Source organism: Scyliorhinus torazame, chromosome 12, assembly GCF_047496885.1.
Source record: "Scyliorhinus torazame isolate Kashiwa2021f chromosome 12, sScyTor2.1, whole genome shotgun sequence".
Taxonomy (NCBI): domain Eukaryota; kingdom Metazoa; phylum Chordata; class Chondrichthyes; order Carcharhiniformes; family Scyliorhinidae; genus Scyliorhinus; species Scyliorhinus torazame.
The window spans coordinates 53,548,998-53,567,612 of NC_092718.1; the positions used below are offsets into that span (position 1 = coordinate 53,548,998).

The 18,615-nt window shown below is 52.7% G+C and overlaps 1 protein-coding gene across 11 annotated transcripts in view; it reads right to left on the reverse strand.

Annotated features, from left to right (window-relative positions):
• The window catches only part of sema4ba (sema domain, immunoglobulin domain (Ig), transmembrane domain (TM) and short cytoplasmic domain, (semaphorin) 4Ba), a 670,779-nt gene that overhangs the window by 38,986 nt on the left and 613,178 nt on the right, over window positions 1-18,615 (reverse strand). For all 11 annotated transcript variants that reach the window (XM_072468709.1, XM_072468710.1, XM_072468707.1 and 8 more), the window contains one exon: window positions 4,143-4,324. In XM_072468709.1, the coding sequence (XP_072324810.1) occupies window positions 4,143-4,324 (182 nt within the window). The remainder of the gene's footprint in view (window positions 1-4,142; window positions 4,325-18,615) is intronic.

Below are 18,615 nucleotides of genomic sequence, written 5' to 3' on the forward strand. Positions count from 1 at the left end.
TCGGGGCCGCGTCATTTACCCGCGCGAGGCCTTGTCGCCCGCGTAAAAGCGGCGCCGATTAGATGACGCGGCCGGCGCCGCATAACGGACGTCATCCGCGCATGCGCGGGTTGGCCGGCGCCAACCCGCGCATGCGTGGTTGCCGTCCTGTCCACATCCGCCCCGCAAGAAGATGGGGGACAGATCTTGCGGGGTGGCGGAAGGAAGGAGGTCCTCCTTCAGAGAGGACGGCCCGACGATCGGTGGGCACCGATCGTGGGCCACCCCACATTTAAGGTACCCCCCGGTGCAGGATCCCCCCTCGCCCCCCCCACAGGCCGCCCCCCCAGCGTTCACGCACCGCCCACGACTGTAGCGACCAGGTGTGGACGCCGCTGGGGGGGAACCCGCAGTTTTGGCCTGGCCGCTCGGCCCATCCGGGCCTCAGAATCGCGGGGGTGCCGGAGAATCGCCATTTTGGGTATCTCCGGCGATTCTCCGGCCTGCGGCCCGCGAAACTCGACTGGCCCGTTCCCGCCGCTTGGGAGAATCGCGGGAGGGTGTCGGACCGGCGGCCCCGGAAATTTCAGCGGCCCAGGCGATTCTCCCAACCGGCGTGGGAGTGGAGAATCGCGCCCACTGTGTCTGTGTCCTAACTCTCACCAAGTTCTATTCAACCATCACCCCTGCGCTGGCTGAATTAACTGGCTACCAGTTAAGCAATGTCTTGATTCTAAAATAACAAGGAGGCACGGTGGCACAGTGCTTAATGCTGCTGCCTCACGGCGCTAAGGACGCATGTTCGATCCCGGCCCTGGGTTACTGTCCGTGTGGAGTTTGCACATTCTCCCCATGTCTGGGGGTGACCCACTCTCACAATCCAAAGATGTGCAGGCTAGGTGGATTGGCCACGCTAAATAATAATAATAATCTTTATTAGTGTCACAAATAGGCTTACATTAACACTGCAATGAAGTTACTGTGAAAACCCCATAGTCGCCATAGACACCGCCTGTTCGGGTACACGGAGAGAGAATTCAGAATATCCAATTCACCTAACAAGCACGTCTTTCGGGACTTGTGGGAGGAAATTGCCCCTTAATTGGAAAAAAAATAATTGGGTAATCTAAATTTTTAAAAAGTTGTATCTAAAATAACCATTCTGCTACACAAATCTCACCAAGGCCTCTCCCCTCCACTCCATAATTTCCTCCAGCCTCCCGACCCTGCAACTATTTGTGATTCTCTGTTTCTAGCCTATTGAGCTTCCTTGATTTTATTCACTCCACGAGTGGTGTCCATCCCTCAGTTGACAAATTTAAGTTCCAGAATTTCCACCTGCCTCTTTCTCTCTCTTTCCCCCTTGAAGACATGTTCTCAAAACCTCTCTCTTTGACCAAGCTTTTGGTCATCTGACCTCCGATCTCCTTATGTGGCTCGGTGTCAAGTTTTGATAGGTAATGTTGCCATGCGATGTTTTATTACGTTAAAGGTGCTACATGAATGCGGGTTTGTTTTCAGAAGGTGGAATATTTGAAATAAAGGAAATCTGTTAATCTTTGCACAAAAATAATGGCTGAAGTAACTTTCAGTCCATCAATCAAAGTTTCTCACAAAGAATGTTTGTATTTTTCTTTTAACTATTACCATCCCAACACAAACTAGTTATTTATTTTATAAACATATAAACTCAGCACAATACTGTAAAGATTGCATCTTAAATTGACCCATTCTGATGGGATGAGACGAATGTGGGTCTGTGTGAGAATGGATGTTATTTTTAAAATTATTTTTCGGGGACTGTAACGTTATTTTGTGTGTGTGTGTGTATATGTTTTTTTTGGCCTGGAACGTTTAAAGGTGAGAGGTGTTAGATTTATGCATTTGTATTGCGATATTATGGCGCATTTGAGGTACAAGTAAATAGCCAAGTTTAGAAATTTGCATTATGAGATACACATGAATTCTTTTCAACTGTAAAATTTTAAAGGGGAGTAACGAACCTTTACAACTTACAAAGGTTTCATAAGTAAACAGGAGAAGGCTATTAAATGTTATTTGACTCAAAAGTGGGGCCAAGGGAAACATGAAAGTTTTTTTATATTTTGGTAACATTGAGCTCAAAGGAGTGCGAAGGACAATGGCAAAATAGATTAAGGGGAAAAATTATATTTGAGGAGAGATGTTCAGTTAATTTGGTGTTGGCTGAGTCTTTTTGGGGGGAGTATTTTGGAAGACTTTTTTATAAACTGTGTACCTGTAATCTTGTATGCTTAGGTGTTCTTTACTTCTCGTTTATAATTTTTTTACTTTTTAAAATCTCAAAAGTATAACTGCTGAGAGCACTTGCAACAACTTGTAAACTGTTTTCTCAGGCCTGCAAGAGATTTGAACTGACAGGAGGACCAATGTTATTGGCCTGAGACTGTCAACATTGACAACCACATTCCAGAGGTCGCCCACAGCTTCACATACACTGGATCAACCATTATCAGCAGCCTGTCCCTTGATGTTGAAATCAGCACTAGGATTGTCAGCTGTTGTGTCAAAGTTGAGAAGTCGAGTGTGGACCAGCAGCAAACTAACCAGGAATACAAATCTCTGTGTGTTTGCGGCTTGTGTTCTCACCATCCTCATTTACAGTGTTGAGGGCTTGTACAACTTATGCAAGCCAAGAGGCTGAAAGATTCCAACTCCAGTTCCTCAGATCGGACAACTCCTGGCGAGAGAGTAATTCCGAATATGGAAGTACACCAGTGCCCAGGCATCCCCAGCATGTTTGCCCTCTCGAATCAGCGGGGACCATGTTGGCCAATTCGAGGGAGCAAACGGATGAAGACTGCATCCATACAGACATTCTTCAGTGGGCTTGCCATCAGTATAAGTCCAACAGGTTACCCATGTCTGCAATACAAAGATATCTGCAAGCAAGAATTCAAGTTGACTGGGATCGGGGTCGATGCATGGGAAGTCCTTACTGCTGACTGGAGTGCTTGGAGAAATGCATTCAGGAAAAAGCAGAGGACAAAAAAAATGACGAGATGGAGAAAAAGACAGCCCGCCGGAAGGAAAAAAACTTAAATCGATTTGGGCCAATGCTATTCATCTGTGCCAACCACGGAAGGGACTGCACTTATGAACTGACGTCCACAGCCACAATGGACAATGGTCAATACAGAAGTGACAAACACCCCGGGTGCAGTCCATTGATTTCCAAGAAGGACGGATGCCAATAAAATAAAAATAAGAAGTCTTACAACACCAGGTTAAAGTCCAACAGGTTTGTTTCGAATCACTAGCTTCCGGAGCAGAGTTTTCCATGTTCTTCCTACCAAAATGAATCACTTCACAGTTTTCCACTTTGAACTTCATCTGCCACCTCTCCGCCCATTCCACCAACTTGTCTATGTCTTTTTGACGTTTAACACTGTCCTCCTCACAGTTTACTATGCTTCTAAGTTTTGTAAGATTCACAAATTTCTAAATTGAGCCTCTTCCTTCAATATTCAATCTTCCCTTAATACTCAGGACCTCGTTTGCAGTCTCGCTATTCACCTGAGGAAGGAGCTGTGCTCCGAATGCTAGTGATTCAAAACAAACCTGTTGGACTTTAACCTGGTGTTATAAGACTTCTTACTGTGCTCACCTCAGTCCAACGCCGGCATCTCTAAATCAATAAAATAAAACTCACAGTCGATATCTTTAGTGGGATTCTTCGTCGGCGGGATCCTCCGCTTCACCGGCAGCGCACCAATGCCCGCGGGTTTCCCAACGGCGTGGGACTGGCCACAATGGGAAACCCCATTGGCTAGCTGTGAGAACGAAGAATCCCGCTGCCGGCAGGGGCGTACCGTGCCGGATAGAGGGGCTCGTGGGACGGAGAATCCTGCCCCTTAAGTCTTAAATTTTGTACTGTCAAAATACAGAAAGTGTTAATGCCTCTGACCGTGAAGTATGTGGGGATTGGGGTTACAATTTAAGGACATACTATGTTTCTTTAATCTCCCACATCCTTGTAAATCAAGCAGAAGTTTTGAATATTGTAAGAGTCCAAGTAACATTTTGGAAATCGGCACATTATTGAAAATGACTTGCAAAATCAGATGGCCTGATTAAATTAGGACAATTGAGAGGTTATAGATTCTAGTGTTGAAGTCACATACCATTGGGAAGTAAATACTCCATAAAAGGTTGTGTTTTTCCAATATTCTTTTCCAGGAGAGAGAACAAACATGTCCTGAATAACATTAAACGGGAAGCCATCATCAGGAAGCGAGCAGGAGAGCTGGGCTTTCAGGAATGTTGTCCACCTTTTCTGGAGCACACGTTCTCCTCCTAGATCTCCCTGAGGAAACATTTGAATCATGATTATTATTAACAGAGCCACAATTAGCAGTATGCAATAGATCTTAGAAGAGATTATAACACTGTTAATCATCATAAAATAGGTATAATTCAAAACTTCAGAAACAACAAGACCCTCGGCATTTTGGACATCACAATCTTCAAAATCTTTCAAGCGACGTGTAACTCACAAAGAACACAACTTCACAGAATTGGCCAAGGCGCAGAAGGCCGGGTCTGCACCGGCTGCCCATATGAGCCGCTCACTTAGTGCCCCTATAATTCTGCACATTTTTCTGGGGAACAATCTGATTCCCCTTTGAATTCCGCAGACTGAACCTGGCTCCACCGCACTCTCAGGCAGTGCATTCCAGGCCTTAATTACTCGCTGTGTGAACTAGTTTTTTCTCATGTCACTTTCGCTTCTTTTGCCAATTAAATCTGTCAAATATTTTTAAATAGTCCTAACGTCTCTAATGTACTTTCATAACTGACGTTTCTCATCCCTGGGACCCTCTCATGAATATTTTCCACACTCTCTCCAATGTCTTCTGCACTCTCTCTTCACATCCTTTCTAAAGTGCAGTGTCCAGGGCGGAACATAATATTCAAGCTGAGGCTGAACCAGTGTCTAATACAATTTCAACATAACCGTCTTGCTCTTGTACTCTATGCCCATATTAATAAAGTCTACAATACTAGAAGTGGGCAGCACGGTAGCACAAGTGGATAGCACTGTGGCTTCACAGCGCCAGGGTCCCAGGTTCGATTTCCCGCTGGGTCACTGTCTGTGCGGAGTCTGCACGTTCTCCCCGTGTCTGCGTGGGTTTCCTCCGGGTGCTCCGGTTTCCTCCTACAGTCCAAAGATGTGCAGGTTAGGTGGATTGGCCATGCTAAATTGCCCTCAGTGACCAAAAAGGTTAGGAGGGGTTATTGGGTTACGGGGATAGGGTGGAAGTGAGGGCTTAAGTGGGTCGGTGCAGACTCGATGGGCCGAATGGCTTCCTTCTGCACTGGATGTTCTATATGCTTTATTAGCCTCTCTCTTATACATATACCAAGGTCCTTCTGCTCATGCACTCCCTTCAGAATGATATCCTTAATTTATATTGTTTCTCTATGTTCTTCCTACCAAAATGAATCGCTTCACAGTTTTCCACTTTGAACTTCATCTGCCACTTCTCCGCCCATTACACCAACTTGTCTATGTCCTTTTGACGTTTAACACTGTCCGGCTCACAGTTTACTATGCTTCTAAGTTTTGTAAGATTCACAAATTTCTAAATTGAGCCTCTTCCTTCAATATTCAATCTTCCCTTAATACTCAGGACCTCGTCTGCAGTCTAGCCCCATCACGACTAGTTTATCCAGGGACTGATTTACCCCAGTCGTGTCTACCAAGACTGGTATACCTCAATGTCTATGCACAAAGAACATGCAAAATAAAACAAGAAAGGAAGGAAAATACATGTGACATTTTGCTTGTATCAGAACTCTTTGCCTCAGGTTCCCATTTTATTCACTAAAATCAGGAAATGATGAAGCCAAAGTTCATTGTCTCCTTGAGCAACTCAAAACAAACCAATGGCAGCACCAACAGCAATGGCAACTTGTCATTAACTGGTTCCCCGTTATTATCACATCAATGCGTAATAATGTGCCACATTTAAGAGTGAATTTTACAACAGCGCTATTATCTTGTTCGATAATGTCATTAAAAATGATGGAGACTATTGATACAAGGAACAGCTAATTCACAGGAGTGAGAAGCTTTGAATGGTCGATCTATCAAAGAAATTTGTTCTTCATGCTTTCTCTTTCCTGCTGTGATTCATGAACTGTTCCATAATTAAGGAAACATTACAGTTTTATCACCTTGTTAACAATTGCACTGACTACATCAAGATCATATCAATTGAAAGAATGAAAGCTGACAGAAAACTGGGACAATTTGATCAAATGTTCACATCCAAATTATTGAATGTCACAGAAAGTTTCAGTAATTTCTGGTCCTTGTTATTGGTGAGGTTTTTCACAATTACTGCCTCAGGTTAGATTTTAATGATCGGAAACTTTCCTAGTCTCTAAATTATTAATGCATTATCATCATTATCTGCAGAAGATTTGCTTCGTTTTAGGGCGGCACAGAGGTGCAGTGTTTAGCGCTGCTGCCTCACGCAGCCGAGGACCTGGGTTTGATCCTGGGCCCAGGTCACTGTGAGCAGTTCTCCTCGTGTCTGCGTGGATCTCACCCCCATAAACCCAAGAATGTGCAAGGTAGGTGGACCGACTGACCATGCTAAATTGTCCCTTAATTGGAAAAAAAAAGAATTGGGTACTCTAAATTTAATAAACAAACATTAAAAAAAGAACTGCTTCGTTTATGGGCAGTATGTTAGCACAGTGGTTAGCACAGTTGCTTCTCAGCTCCAGGGTCCCATGAAAAGCAAGAGGGTAGCCAGGGAAAGGGTTGGCCCACTGAAGGACAGGCGAGGGAATCTATGTGTGGAGCCAGACGAAATGGGCGAGGTACTAAATGAATACTTTGCATCAGTATTCACGAAAGAGAAGGAATTGGTGGATGTTGAGTCTGGAGAAGGGTGTGTAGATAGCCTGGGTCACATTAAGATCCAAAAAGACGAGGTGTTGGGCGTCTTGAAAAATATTACGGTAGATATGTCCCCAGGGCCTGATGGGATCTACCCCAGAATACTGAAGGAGGCTAGAGAGGAAATTTCTGAGGCGTTGACAGAAATCTTTGGATCCTCACTGTCTTCAGGTGTTGTTCCTTTGTTTAAGAAGGGTAGCAAGGATAATCCGGGTAACTACAGGCTGGTGGGCCTTATGTCAGTGGTAGAGAAATTGCTGGAGAGAATTCTTCGAGACAGGATCTACTCCCATTTGGAAGCAAATGGACGTATTAGCGAGAGGCAGCACGGTTTTGTGAAGGGGGGGTCGTGTCTCACTAACGTGATATGAGTTTTTCGAGGAGGTCACAAAGATGATTGATGCAGGTAGGGCAGTGGATGTTGTCTATATGGACTTAAAGGCCTTTGACAAGGTCCCTCATGGCAGACTGGGACAAAAGGTGAAGTCACATGGGATCAGGGATGAGCTGGCAAGATGGATACAGAACTGGCTAGGTCATAGAAGGCAGAGAGTAGCAATGGAAGGGTGCTTTTCTGATTGGAGGGCTGTGACTCGTGGTGTTCCGCAGGGATCAGTGCTGGGACCTTTGCTGTTGGTAGTATATATAAAGGATTTGGAGGAAAATGTAACTGGTCTGATTAGTACGTTTGCAGACAACACAAAGATTGGTGGAATTGGAGATAGCGATGAGGACTGTCAGAGGATACAGCAGGATTTAGATCGTTTGGAGACTTGGGCGGAGAAATGGCAGATGGAGTTTAATCTGGACAAATGTGAGGTAATGCATTTTGGAAGGTTGAATGCAGGTAGGGAATATACAGTGAATGGTAGAACCTTCAAGAGTATTGACAGTCAGAGAGATCTAGGTGTACAGGTCCATAGGTCACTGAAAGGGGCATCACAGATGGGGAAGGTAGTCAAGAAGGCATACGGCATGCTTGCCTTCATTGGCCGGGGCATTCAGTATAAAAATTGGCAAGTCATGTTGCAGCTGTATAGAACCTTAGTTAGGCCACACTTGGGAGCACAGTGTTCAATTCTGGTCGCCACACGACCAGAAGGATGTGGAGGATTAGAGAGGGTGCAGAAGAGATTTACCAGGATGTTGACTGGTATGGAGGGCATTAGCTATGAGGAAAGGTTGAATAAACTCGTTTTGTTCTCACTGGAACGACGGAGGTTGCGGCGCGACCTGTTAGAGGTCTACAAAATTATGAGGGGCATAGAGAGAGTGGATAGTCAGAGGCTTTTTCCCAGGGTAGAGGGGTCAATTACTAGGGGGCATAGGTTTAAGGTGCAAGGGGCAAGGTTTAGAGGAGATGTACGAGGCAAGTGTTTTTACACAGAGGGTAGTGGGTGCCTGGAACTCGCTGCCGGAGGAAGTGGTGGAAGCAGGGACGATTGTGACATTTAAGGGGTATCTTGACAAATACATGAATAGGATGGGAATAGAGGGATACAGACCCCGGAAGTGAAAAGATTTTAGTTTAGACGGGCAGCATGGTCGGCAGAGGCTTAGAGGGCCGAAGGGTATGTTCCTGTGCTGTACTTTTTTTTGTTCTTTGCAGGTTAGGTGGATTGGCCAGGATAAATTGCCCTTAGTGGCCAAAAGGTTAGGTCGGGTTACTAGGTTACGGGGATAGGGTGGAGGGGTGGACTGAAGTAGGATGCTCTTTCCAAGAGCCGGTGCAGACTCATTGGGCCAAATGGCCTCGTTCGGCACTGTAAACTCGATGTTTCTATGTTCTGGCATTGGATCATCTTACTCAAGAATTGTAGACCCAAACTGCGTTACCCCAGAATTGTACAACAGGTCTGGGTTACTCCAGAATTGTACACGAGACTGGGTTACTCGAGAATTGTAGACCAGAACTGTGTTACCCCAGAATTGCACACCATTACTGCGTTACTCTAGAATTGTACACCGGGACTGGGTAATTCCAGAATTGTACACCGGGACTGGGTAATTCCAGAATTGCACACCATGACTGCGTTACTCTAGAATTGTACACCGGGACTGGGTTACTCCAGAATAGCACCCCAGGACTGGGTTACTCCAGAATTGTACACCAGGCCTAGGTTACTCCAGAATCTCACACCAGGACTGGTCTACTGCAAAATTGCACACCAGGACTGGGTTACTCCAGAATAGCACACCAGGACTGGGTTACTCCAGAATAGCACACCAGGACTGGGTTACTATAGAATTGCACACAAGGCCTGGGTTACTGTGGAATTACACAGCAGGACTGGGTTACTTCAGAATTGTACACCAGGACTGGGTTACTCCAGAAATGTACACCAGGACTAAGTTACTCCAGAAATGTACACCGGGACTGGGTTACTCCAGAATTGTACACCATGACTGAGTTAAGCAAGAATTGTACACCAGGACTGGCTTCCTCAGAATAGCACAACAGGACCGGATTACTCCAGAATTGTACACCAGGGGCGTCATTCTCCAACCCCCCAGAGGGTCGGAGAATGGCCGTTGGCCGTCGTGAATCCCGCCCCCGCCGGTTGCCGAAGTCTCCGAAGGGAGAAAAGTCGGCGGGGCGTTAATGTCGCCGCTGCCGCGGAGAATGTCACGGGTCTGCGCAAGGCAGCCGATTTTCGGCCTGCCGATATTCTCCCTTCCGGATGGGCCGAAGTCCCGTCGACGTGATGACCGTTCACGTCAACGTAAATTAAACCTCCTTTTCATCAGCGTGACCCTGTGCTCCAGGTTCACGCCGACCAGCGTGGAGGTGAGTGACGGCCTGGGGGGTTGGCTCTGGGCAGGCGATGGCGTGGCCGCAGTCTGAATGTGCGAGGAGAGGTGTGTCTCGGCTTGTGTGTGTGTGTGTGCGCGGCGGGGGGGGGGCGGGTTAGAATAGGCTGGGCTCCGGGGGAGTGCCGGGAGGGGGTCCGTGCCGGGGAGGGGGATGGGGGTGTCCGTGCCATGGTGGAGGTTGGGGGGGGGTCCGTGCCGGGGAGGGGGATGGGGGGTCCGTGCCGGGGAGGGGGATGGGGGGGGGGGCCGTGCCGGGGAGGGGGATGGGGGTGTCCGTGCCGGGGTGGAGGTTGGAGGGGGGGCCCGTGCCGGGGAGGGGGATGGGGTCCGTGCCGGGAAGGGGGATGGAGGGGTCCGTGCCGGGGTGGAGGTTGGGGGGGGGGGGGTCCGTGGTGCCGGGGAGGGGGATGGGGGGTCCGTGCCGGGGGGGGGGGGGGTCCCTGCTGGGAGGGGGATGGGAGAGCAAGTGAGTTGGTCCACCTGGCCAGGTGCCATGCCTCCAACAGTTGGACCCATGCGGTCCATGCCACCTGGCTGGGGGGAGGAGGGGATATGGGCAATGATGACATGTCGTCGTTCCCCTCCCCCCCCACCAGGCCGTCATGTTTTCAGATCATCCAGCGATGTTGGCCGCCGTGGCGGCAGCCGCTCATGTCTATGTTGCCCTGGATGAGGAGGAGGAGGAGGAGCGTGCCAGAGAGGCGGCGCAGGCTGCTGCAGAGGGGCAGGCGGCAGCCGCCCAGGCTGGAGGGACACCCGACCGACAGGACGAGGAGGGGGAGGAGGACGTCGCGGCTCCACGGCAACGGAGGCACCCGAGGGCGCCCCGTGTGTACCGGCCCAGGCAGTCATACCAGGACCTCACGGACCGGGAATGCAGGAGGAGACTCCGGATGAGCCGGGAAACCGTGGCACACATCTGCCACCTGCTGGCACACCTGTCACCGCGTGGCACTGGCGGGGGACACCCTCTCACCGTGTCCGTCAAGGTTACGGTGGCCCTGAACTTTTATGCAACGGGGTCATTCCAGGCACCGAGTGGGGACCTGTCCGGCATATCGCAGACATCGGTGCACCGGTGCATCCGGGCAGTGACAGATGCCCTATATGCCATGGCGCAGCGCTACATCCGCTTCCCCGTGGACCGGGCCAGCCAAGATGCCCGGGCCGTGGGCTTCTCTGCCGTGGCCGGGTTCCCCATGGTCCAGGGCGCGATCGATGGGATGCACGTCGCCGTGCGGCCACCTGCAGATAACAGGGCCGTGTTCACTAATAGGAAGGGGACCTATTCGATGAACGTACAGGTGGTCTGCGACCACCGCATGATGATCCTGCACGTCTGCGCCCGTCACCCAGGCAGTGTACACGACTCATTCATGTTGTCGCGGTCATCCATCCCCGGCATGTACGAGGGACGCCATCCCCGGCTGAGGGGCTGGTTGCTGGGCGACAGGGGCTACCCATTGCGATCGTGGCTGATGACGCCTATACGGAGGCCACGCAATGAGGCGGAGAACCGCTACAATGATGCCCATGTAGCGACAAGGGGAGTGATAGAGAGGTGCTTTGGCGTGCTGAAGATGCGTTTCAGGTGCCTGGACCTCTCTGGGGGCGCCCTCCAGTATCGGTCAGATAGGGTCGGCCGCATCATTGTGGTGTGCTGCGTCCTGCACAACATAGCCCAACAGAGGGGCGATGTGCCGCAGGCAGAGGAGGGCGGAGTGGAGGAGCAGCAGGAAGAGGCGCAGTCCTCCCCAGATGAGGGGGATGGGGGTAATGGTCAGGGCAGACGGGGTAGACACAGGCGGGTGGCTGTCCACCATTACCGGCTGGTCCAGCGGGCACGGGACAGACTGATAGACGCCCGCTTCACTGACTAGATGGGCGTGGGAATCGGGTAGTATGGCCACAGACCGCACACCATGGCAACAGCCGACCACCCACACCCCCCACCCATCCACCCACCCAGCACCCTCAACCCCTCCCCAACCCCACCCACCCCACCCGCATGCACACCACACCGCCCCCCCCCCAATGCCGATCCACCTGCGGCACACGGGCCGGGCTCACACAGTTGCGGGTGGACGCGTGTCTATCGCAGGCCATGGAGGATGATGACAACCCGCCCTGCGGTGAGCTCCTGGCTCTACATCGTTGGACTATGCCTGACCCATGGCCACAGTACCACCATCCACCCGGACCATCCCTGCATGCGGCTGTGACACTGCAGCGCATGGTCCCGTCCTCTGCCCGGGGGATGTTGATGGTGGCCCAACAGGGGGAAGGGGGCAGACTCACCTGGGGCTGAAGTAAGACCACCCCTCACACGCACATTTGCGCTCAACGTACATGACACCCCCGCACACTTTGGACAGAGCACAAAGGCAGCTTCTGTAGGTGTAACATTGACTTTAATAACCACAGTACGAAGTCTTACAACACCAGGTTAAAGTCCAACAGGTCTGTTTCAATGTCACTAGCTTTCGGAGCGCTGCTCCTTCCTCGGACATTTCCTGGGCCACAGGCGCCGCCTGCACGGAAAGCCCCAGGCCTCGCAAACCGTTCCCCATGTCTGACACCGTCGCACCCATTGCCTCCACCGCGGACGCCACCCGTGCGGTGTCGGCCTGGGTGGCACGCATGACCGGCACCACTCCCAGCTCCTGGACGCGGGTGGACTCTTCCACCTGCGACCGCAGCCGCCGCAAGCCGCCCGTCACCCTCTTCGCTTGTCTCCGGGTCGGTGGTTGCATCGGATCTATGTGTGGGTGTGGTAACTCCAGGAACCCGGGATCCATCTGGGCGGCAGATGTTCGCTTGGGCTGGGCTGCCCTCCGACCGCCCGGCCCCTCTGCTGCTCCTACCTCCACCTGCTGTACCGGGACGGCTGTGTTGTGCGCACCAGTGAGTGTACCAGACGCCTCATCACTAAAGTGCCCAACCGAGGTGAGTGTTTCTGCGATGGTGGAGGGTGTTGGTGACAGCAGTGGCGTTGTGTCGTGCTCTTCGTCCCACTCTGAGTCCATGGCACTTTGGGGTGGGGGTTCGTCTCCACCCATCCACTCTGAGTCACTGTCCGGTGTTTCGTCTTCCTGGGTAGTGCTGTCCCGGGTACTGCTGTCCCGGGTAGTGGTGTCCCGGGTAGTGGTGTCCCGGGTAGTGGTGCCCTGGGTAGTGGTGTCCTGGGTAGTGGCGTCCTGGGTAGTGGTGTCCTGGCTCGGATGTGACGGGGGCCTGTGGCTGGCCCCCCTCATCGCTGGGTGGTCGCTCCCACACGTGACGGGGGTGTCGTCTCCCTGTTGCTCCAGGTCTCTCCGTCTCCGGTGGTGTGCGAGGGGCATCCTGCGGGCGTCGCATGCTGGAGGGTGCGGGTCTCTCCGTCTCCCGTGGCCTCCGAGGGGCATCCTGCGGGCGGTCTGCTTCTGCGGGGATGGGTGCCTGGACGTTTGGTCCTGCGATACACAATGAAGCATGCATGGTTAGACATCAGGCAGTGATCAGGTGATACGGGGGAGGGGGATATAGGGGAGGGGGGATATGGGGACGGGCTGTCGGTGGCTCACTTGCTACTACGCCCCCGACCTCTGCATCAGCAACCTCCCGGTCCTCAGGTCCACCAGCCAGTTCCAGGGCCCTTTCCTGGTGTTCGGTCAGTGGCCTCTCATCAGCGAGGCCTCCTCCAGTCCTCACATGCTCCCTATTGTTGTGTGCGCGCTTCTCCTGTGGGGGGGGGGGGTGGTGGCAGGGGTAAAAGGCAACACTGTTAGGCAGGTATATGAATGCACGCCATCGGTTGCGCGTGCATTGCAGAGGTTAAGGTTAGGGCTGGATTCACTTGGGGATATGGGGGAGGGGGGGATATGGGGGAGGGGAGATATGGGGGAGGGGGGGATATGGGGGAGGGGGGATATGGGGGAGGGGGGATATGGGGGAGGGGGGGGATATGGGGGAGGGGGGGATATGGGGGAGGGGGGGATATGGGGATGGGGGGATATGGGGGAGGGGGGGATATGGGGAGGCTCACCCTGCCTGCTCTGACGAGGTCGTTCACCTTCTTGTGGCACTGGGTGCCTGTCCGTGGTGTCAGGGCCACAGCGGTGACGGCCTCTGCCACCTCCCTCCACAGACGCTGGCTGTGGCGTGGGGCAACTCTGCGGCCGTGCCCGGGATACAGGGCGTCCCTCCTCTGCTCCATCGCGTCCAGGAGCGCCTCCACATCGCGTGACTGGAACCTCGGGGCTGAGCGGCGGCCAGCCATCCAGTAGGGTGTTGCGGTCGGGTGTTCCGGTCGGGTGGGGGGGAGCAACGCGGCCTTATGAGCCGTCACGCCGTGCGGCGTGTATGACGCTGCACGGCGTGAACCACTGCGCAAGCGCGGATCCCGTTACGTCACTGCTAGCCCATTTCGGGCCGGAGACTATCGACCCATTTTTCCGACGTGGCGCAAGTCGGATTTGCGCCGTTTTTTGCGCCGATCGGCAGACTTTCCGCCGATAACGGAGAATTTCGCCCCAGGACTGGGTTACTATGGAATTGCACAGCAGAACTGGGTTACTCTAGAATTGAACACCATGATGGGGTTGCTCCAGAATTGTACGCCAGGACTGGGTTACTCCAGAATTGTACACCAGGACTGGATTACTCCAGAATTGTACACTCAGGCAGGGTTACTCCATAATTATACACAAATACTGGGTTACTACAGAATTGTACAGCAAGCCTAGGTTACTCCAGAATAGCACACCAGGACTGGGTTACTCTAAAATTGTACAGCTGGACTGGGTTACTCCAGACTTGTACACCAGGACTGGGTTACTCCAGAATTGTGCACCAGGCCTAGGTTAATCCAGAATAGCACACCAGGACTGGGTTACTGCAAAATTGTATACCAGGACTGGGTTACTCCAGAATAGCACTCCAGGGCGGGGTTACTCCAGAATTGTGTACCAGCACTGGGAAAATCCAGAATTGTACACCAGGACTGGGTTACTATAGAATTGCACACCAAGACTGGGTTACTATGGAATTACACACAGGACTGGGTTACTCCAGAATTGTATGCCAGTACTGGGTTACTCCAGAATTGTACACCATGATGGGGTAACTCCAGATGTGTTCACCATGACGGGGTTACTCCAGAATTGTACACCAGGGCTGGGTTACTCCCGAATTGTACACCAGGGCTGAGTTACTCCAGAATTGTACACCAGGACTGGGTTACTATTGAATTGCACACCAGTATTGGGTTACTCCAGAATTGTACACCATGACGGGGTTACTCCAGAATTGTACACCAGGACTGGGTTACTCCAGAATTGTACACCATGATGGGGTAACTCCAGATGTGTTCACCATGACGGGGTTACTCCAGAATTGTACACCAGGGCTGGGTTACTCCCGAATTGTACATCAGGGCTGGGTTACTCCAGAATTGTACACCAGGACTGGGTTACTATTGAATTGCACACCAGTACTGGGTTACTCCAGAATTGTACACCATGACGGGGTTACTCCAGAATTGTACACCAGGGCTGGGTTACTCCCGAATTGTACACCAGGGCTGGGTTACTCCAGAATTGTACACCAGGACTGGGTTACTATGGAATTGCACACCAGTACTGGGTTACTCCAGAATTGTACACCAGGGCTGGGTTACTCCAGAATTGTACACCAGGACTGGGTTACTATTGAATTGCACACCAGTACTGGGTTACTCCAGAATTGTACACCATGACGGGGTTACTCCAGAATTGTACACCAGGACTGGGTTACTCTGGAATTGCACACCAGTACTGGGTTACTCCAGAATTGTACACCATGACGGGGTTACTCCAAAATTGTACACCAGGGCTGGGTTACTCCAGAATTGTCTTCCAGGACTGGGTTACTCCAGAATTGTACACCAGGACTGGGTTACTAAAGAATTATACATTGGGACTGTGTTAATAATAATCTTTATTGTCGCAAGTAGGCTTACATTAATACTGCAATGAAGTTACTGTGAAAAGCCCCCAGTCGCCACATTCCGTTCGGGTAGACAGAGGGAGAATTTAGAATGTCCAAATTACTGTACACCAGGACTCGGTTAGTCCAAAATTGTACATTGTGACTGGATTACTATAGAATTGCACAGCAGGTCTGGACTACCCCAGAATTGTACATCAGGACTGGTTTATTATAGAATTGCCGAACAGGACTGGGTTACTCCAGAATTGTACACCAGGCCTCGGTTACTCCAGAATAGCACATCAGGACTGGGTTACTCCAGAATTGCGTACCAGGACTGGGTTCTTCCAGAATTGTACACCTGGCCTAGGTTACTCCAGAATTGTACATCAGGATGGGTTACTCCCGGATTGTACACCAGGACTGGGTTGCTATAGAATTGTACACCAGGACAGGCTTACTATGGAACTGCACCGTAGGACTGGGTTACTCCAGAATTGTACACCATGATGGGGTTACTCCAGAATTGTACACCAAGACTGGGATACTCCAGAATTGTACACCAGGACTGGGTTACAATGGAATTGCACACCAGGACTGGGTTACTCCAGAATTGTACAGCGCAACTGGGTTACTAAAGAATTGTACACCAGGACTGGGTGAATAATAATAATAATTTTTATTGTCGCAAATAGGCTTACATTAACACTGCAATGAAGTTATTGTGAAAAGCCCTGAGTCGCCACATTCCGTTCGGGTAGTCAGAGGGAGAATTCAGAATGTCCAAATTATTGTACACCAGACTCGGTCAGTCCAAAATTGTACATTGGGACTGGATTACTATAGAATTGCACAGCAGGACTGGTCTACTCCAGAATAGTACATCAGGACTGGGATACTCCAGAATCGTACAACACGACTGGGTTACTATAGAATTGCACAGCAGAACAGGGTTACTCCAGAAATGTACACCAGGACTGGGTACTCCAGAATTGTACAACAGGACTGGGTTACGATAAATTTGCACAGCAAGACAGGCTTACTCCAGCATTGTACACCAGGACTGGGTTACTATAGAATTGCACAGTAGGACTGGGTTACTCCAGGATTTTACACCAGGACTGGGTTACTCCAGAATTGTACACCAGGACTGGGTTGCTCCAGATTTGTACTCCAGGACTGGGTACTCCAGAATTGTACACCAGGACCAGGTTACAGTACAATTGCACACCAGAGGCGAGATTCTCCGACCCCCCGCTGGGTTGGAGAATCGCCGGGGGCTGGCGTGAATCCCGCCCCCGCCGGTTGCCGAGTTCTCCGGCACCGGATATTCGGCGGCGGCGGGAATTGCGCCGTGCCGGTTGGCGGGCCCCCCCCCCCCCCGTGATTCTCCGGCCCGGATGGGCCGAAGTCCCGCCGCTAAAATGCCTGTCCCGCCGGCGTAGATTAAACCACCTACCTTACCGGCGGGACAAGGCGGTGCGGGCGGGCTCCGGGGTCCTGGGGGGGGGGGGGCGCGCGGGGCGATCTGGCCCCGGGAGGTGCCCCCACGGTGGCCTGGCCCGCGATCGGGGCCCACCGATCCGCGGGCAGGCCTATGCCGTGGGGGCACTCTTTTCCTTCCGTCTTCGCCATGGTCTCCACCATGGCGGAGGCGGAAGAGACTCCGTCCACTGCGCATGCGCGGGAATGCCGTCAGCGGTCGCTAACGCTCCCGCGCATGCGCCGCCCGGAAATGTAATTTCCGCGCCAGCTGGCGGGGCACCAAAGGCCTTTTCCGCCAGCTGGCAGGGCGGAAATTCGTCCGGCGCGGGCCTAGCCCGTTAAGGTTAGGGCTCGGCCCCTCAAGATGCGGAGAATCCCGCCCCAGGACTGGGTTACTCCAGAATCGTCCTGGGGCGAAATTCTCCGTAATCCGCGCGATGTCCGCCGACCGGCACCAAAAACGGGGCAAATCTGTCCGGCATTGCGCCGCCCCAGAGGTGCGGAATCCTCCGCATCTTGAGCGGCCAAGCCCTCACCTTGGGGGGCTAGGCCTGCGCCAGACTGACTTCCGCCCCGCCAGCTGGCGGGAAAGGCCTTTGGTGCCCCGCCAGCTGGCGCGGAAATGACATTGCCGGGCAGCGCATGCGCGGGAGCGTTAGCGGCCGCTCACAGCATCCCCGCGCAGGCGCAGTGGAGGGGGTCTCTTCCGCCTCCGCCATGGTGGAGACCATGCCGAAGGCGGAAGGAAAAGAGTGCCCCCACGCCACAGGCCCGCCCACGGATTGGTGGGCCCCGATTGCGGGCCAGGCCACTGTAGGGCCACCCCCTGGGGCCAGATCGCCCCGGACACCGGGGCCCGCCCGCGCCGCCTTCTCCCGCCGGTAAGAGAGGTGGTTTAATCCACGCCGGTGGGACATGCATTCCATCGCGGGCCGGAGAATCGCTGGGGGGGGGCCTGCCAACCGGCGCGATTCCTGCCCCCGCCGGGGGGTCGGAGAATCTCGCCCCAGGTTACAATAGAATTGCACACCAGGGGCGGGATTCTCCGATATCGGCGCGATGTCTGCCGACCGGCGCCAAAAACGGCACGAATCAGTCCGGCGTCGCGCCGCCTCAAAGGTGCGGAAGTCTCCACATCTTGAGTGGCCGAGCCCTCACCTTGAGGGGCTAGGCCCGAGCTGGACTGATTTCCGCCCCGCCAGCTGGTGGGAAAGGCCTTTGGTGCCCCAGCAGCTGGCGCGAAACTGACTTTGCCGGGCGGCGCATGCGCGGGAGCGTCAGCGGCCGCTCACAGCATCCCTGCGCATGCGCAGTGGAGGGGGTCTCATGGTGGAGACCATGGCGAAGGCGGAAGGAAAAGAGTGCCCCCACGGCACAGGCCCGCCCGCGGATCGGTGGGCCCCGATCGCGGGCCAGGCCACCTTGGGGGCACCCCCCGG